This window comes from Thermobia domestica, chromosome 11 (assembly GCF_964235325.1).
Source record: "Thermobia domestica chromosome 11, izTheDome1.hap1.1, whole genome shotgun sequence".
NCBI lineage: Eukaryota > Metazoa > Arthropoda > Insecta > Zygentoma > Lepismatidae > Thermobia > Thermobia domestica.
Window position 1 is genome coordinate 29911733 of NC_137464.1, and position 4087 is coordinate 29915819.

Consider the following 4087-nt stretch of genomic DNA (forward strand, 5'->3'; position numbering starts at 1 on the left):
TTTGTCTTTTACATCACTGCTCCTTCTTTGGCATTACCTTAACAGGTAATTTGTCTTCTAACACGATTCTATACTACATGCAATGTTACATATACTTATATTGTCAATGTAAATACTACATATCGTCAATGTTAATACCATATATCGTTAATATAGCCAATATATTTAAAACATCTCACCATCACTGTTCTAAATGCAAACAGTATGCAACTGCATCTGTGTAAGCCACCAAGTCTATTACATGTGATTCCAGACGTGCCTTCAATGATTTTATTTTTTGTTCAGTTCGCTTATATTTCAGCTTTGGTTCCTTCGGCTTTTTTCCTACCTCCAACATCAGCATACAAGCTTCATTCTCACTCTGTTCTTGCTGCAACAGCTGTACAAATGTAAATATTTGGATGTTCTCTTGTCAGTTTTCTGTTTAATTTAGAGTGCCAGCCCTCTACAACATTATTTGTTCTTCCCTCAACATTATCATATTGGTTCCATATATCTCTGGAAAAGAGAGAAACATTAATTACATAAAACAAATCAAAGCTTGACAATAGACATTCAACAACGATTGGAAGTTGCATGTTAACGTCTGTCGTAGATAACGTTAAGGATAACGTCTGTTGTTTGTTGTTAGTAACACGGTAAATTTATAAGTATTCAGTTTTGTAATCATTACACTAGTATAGAGTTAATTTCAGATCTCTGGTATGAGCAGATTAAAATTTCGTATTGGCATGCAGATCTCAGAAATGATTTTTTATGGAATGAGAATAATAATTACGCTTACCACACTCCATTAAAGACACTATGCACCATTTCATATCCAGACACTTCTGAGCTCACAATTGTAGAACACATAGGCAATACAACAATGACAAACGAAACTAATGGAAAAACATAAAGGACTAAAATGACCGAATGAGTAGGCCTATATATGAAATACTAATCACTGCTAACGTAGATTTCGTTTCCCAAACGAAAACCACATATATTTGAAAAAAAAAAAATCAAACGAAAAACAGATAGTGAAATAGCGTAGAAAATAAGGTAACTACTATATCGTACTTACTTTGTGAAAATGGCGTCTGCATCGTCCAGCCATGTTTCGACTAAATAGTCATGAAACTTCTCTGCGTTTTGTACTTCCGGGGCATTTTCCTGGAGATGCAGGAACATGTCACCCACTTGCTCCACTGGCACAAGTGGTAGTGCAGCAGCACGTCTTATCCACTTCCTGACCTCTTTGTCTTCTTCATAAAAAGTGGACAACCCCAATGACTGAACTTTCCTCCATAAACATTGGGTGTAATGGAAGAAACACCCACGAATGGCTGCATCCGGAAAAACACCAGTAACGGCATTGATTACCGCTCTTTCAAAGTCTATAATCACTGTAGTAGGATTAAAGGAAAGACCATTTGCAGAAGCCGCATCTTTAATGAGAAGCAGCATCCTACGATAGTCTTCCTCTTTCTTAGAAGGCAATAAACAAAATAGAAACGGAAAGGTCTGCCCCAAATATGTCCCATGTATGGTGTACAGCTGCTGATATATACGGGGAGCTGCTTTAAAAGTACCATCCATCCAAACTGTCTTTGTGGTTGAAAGCTTCCGTAAATTTCCGGTTGTCCCAAAGACCTGCAGAATATAATATTAATATTTAGCTCCCCTAATATATTGATAATTATTAGTGTATTAGCTAATTAACATATTAACAAACTTATTAAATTCAAACAAAATATATATTTAATATTGAATTTTCAGACATGCTGCAAGCTTGAAGTGTGATGACCAGCATACTTAATTCTAGCTAAAAATTTAAGGATGCATACTTGAATGTTAAAGTTATCTAAAGCTCGTGCCCAGAATATAATACAATTGAAATCCCTTATTTGAATCAGTTAATTGTATCAGTACACCTCTGGCTCCAAAACTAAACTTTGAGGATCCTATTAAGTAAATTCAAACTAGATGATATTAATTAATGTCTGTAAACTTAACACTGCTAACATTAAGTACTTTACGAAAGTTATTGTAATTAAAATTGAATAATAATAAATTCAGTTACCAATAATCGATCAGAATCAACACCATCATCAATTAAGAGAAATTCCTCTCCTGTTAATGTCTGTCTCCACCTGCCCTCTAACCTAATACAATTTCTTGTTGTGGGAAGTTCAGGCCTTTCTGCGCTTCTACAGTTATACAGGGTATGTTTAATTCCCTCAAATGTTGGCAAAGCGGCTGCAACCTCTTCCTGTATCCCTTCCTTTGCAATCGCTTCTCTGAAGATAGAAACAAATGAAATAAATAAAAAAAATACATGAATAGTTTCGTTAAAATTTACCTGCAAAATACATTCATCTGACTAGTGCAATAAGCTTGAAGTCAAAACTTGTAAACTGAGATTATTTGTACTGCTAACTTGAACTTGTATCACACGACTAGCGAGATACTAGGCCACTACCTTCAAGAAACTGACTTCAGTTTACCCAGATCAACTATTTGGTGTCTCTTAACGTAATGTTAAAAAACGAAAGAAAAAAGTAGTTAATTTTTAACTAGAAGATAGAACTAACCAATAAAATAACTACTCATTTAAAAAGAAAATTTAGTCTTACCTGTAAACTTTTGGAACTGCATCTACAGGATTCTCGGACACTTTACACTTCATCCTGTCTATTAAGCATCTTGCTTCAATTTTGCTCCTTTCTGTTTCATGAGAGTGTACTCCACTCTTTGATAAAACATCGTCACCCAAAACAACAACTGTCGCTTTGCACCCACGTGTACATTTCCAATATGTCTTTTCTTTACTACGTCTATTAATCCGGTATAAGAACCCTTCGTACGCGAGCACTTTCCCCCCGTATTTCGAACTGACAAATTCTGCCATTCTGTGCTGCTTACTATTCCTATTGATACTTATAAAGTGACAGATTAAAAATTTGAATTGAATTTTATACAGATTACTGTCTCGATCTCAGAACTTTCACTTTTCGAAGCCGTCAGGTGTTCTGAACGCTGATTGGCTACCGGTGAACACAGTAGCCAATCACCTTCAAGAGTACCAAACTGAAACAAAATCTTATAAATCCCTTTCCCTCCCCGATTATCTGACCTTTTGATTTGAGTTGAAACTCTACAAAAACATTCAATTATGATATTTGTATTTTGTATTCCTGCTATTTACATTGACAATATAAATATGAAAATAGAAGTATGTATGATATTATGGCATATAGTATAGAATCACGTATAGAAGACAAATCAGCTGATAAGGTGATGCCGAAAAAGTAATTTTAATGTAGGAGACTAAGACCCTTTCTTAAGGGCCCCCTTATGCATCCTGTTGCATTAGCCCTATTTGTTTAATATATGGCCATCAAACATGTCTTAAGGATGTGAACTGTGGCACATTTTACGTACTATGAGTCGTAGCACGTTGGAGATGAAATACTGGAAAACCGAATAATTTTTTTTTGTGAAATGACTTGATATTAGACCGAAGAAACTTCGTTTTATGTTCGTTTTCGTTTCAGTTTCAATGTCAAACTGTTTTTTTTTTTTTTTTTTTTTTCAACTGAATCAATTTTCCATTTTCCTGTAGGAATTAAAAAGAAATAATATTCATATTTACTAAAGTAGATGCAAACAACCCTGCTAATAACAGAACTATATCCCAGCAATTTTTCCCAGAAGAAAAAGTAGAATAACATCTAAAATTTATGATGAAACTTGAAGAAATAGTTATTCTTCTTACATAATTTCTTAGAATTACGAAACAGATTATTGCGAATGCAAGACAAAACCCATGGAAAATTTCTGATAAAACTGACAAAATTCAAGGAACAGAATCATAGTTGCAGTTTAATAAAGAGATTTTTTTTTTTCAGCGGCCATGCATCTAAAATGTTATATATAATTCTTCACTTTATTGAAATAACATTTTCTAAATACTGAAAACCCAACGAAACACATAAGACTGTTATAGTAATCAGATGCGTAGCTAGAGGGGAACGAGCGGGGCTGTTGCCCTGAGCGCTAATAGTAGGGGTCGCCGAACAAGCAAGAAGAAAGAAAAAATATG

The 4087-nt window shown here is 34.5% G+C and overlaps 1 protein-coding gene across 1 annotated transcript; it reads right to left on the minus strand.

Moving 5' to 3' along the window:
- Window positions 1–1062: 1062 nt before the first annotated feature.
- LOC145665095 (uncharacterized) lies at window positions 1063–2893 on the minus strand. Its single transcript, XM_081732368.1, has 3 exons — window positions 2619–2893; window positions 2066–2282; window positions 1063–1635 (listed from the first exon to the last, which is right to left on the minus strand). Exons 1-3 carry the CDS (start codon window positions 2891–2893, stop codon window positions 1063–1065), a joined length of 1065 nt encoding a protein of 354 aa, XP_081588494.1.
- Window positions 2894–4087: the final 1194 nt, after the last annotated feature.

Excerpts from the sequence above, each read along its gene's own strand:
- LOC145665095 (XM_081732368.1), bottom strand. The coding sequence starts at position 2,893 with ATGGCAGAATTTGTCAGTTCGAAATACGGGGGGAAAGTGCTCGCGTAC. Across the intron at positions 2,283-2,618 it reads GCAGTTCCAAAAGTTTACAG|AGAAGCGATTGCAAAGGAAG; the intron begins GTAAGACTAAAT and ends TTCTATCTTCAG. Across the intron at positions 1,636-2,065 it reads TTGATTCTGATCGATTATTG|GTCTTTGGGACAACCGGAAA; the intron begins GTAACTGAATTT and ends TATATTCTGCAG.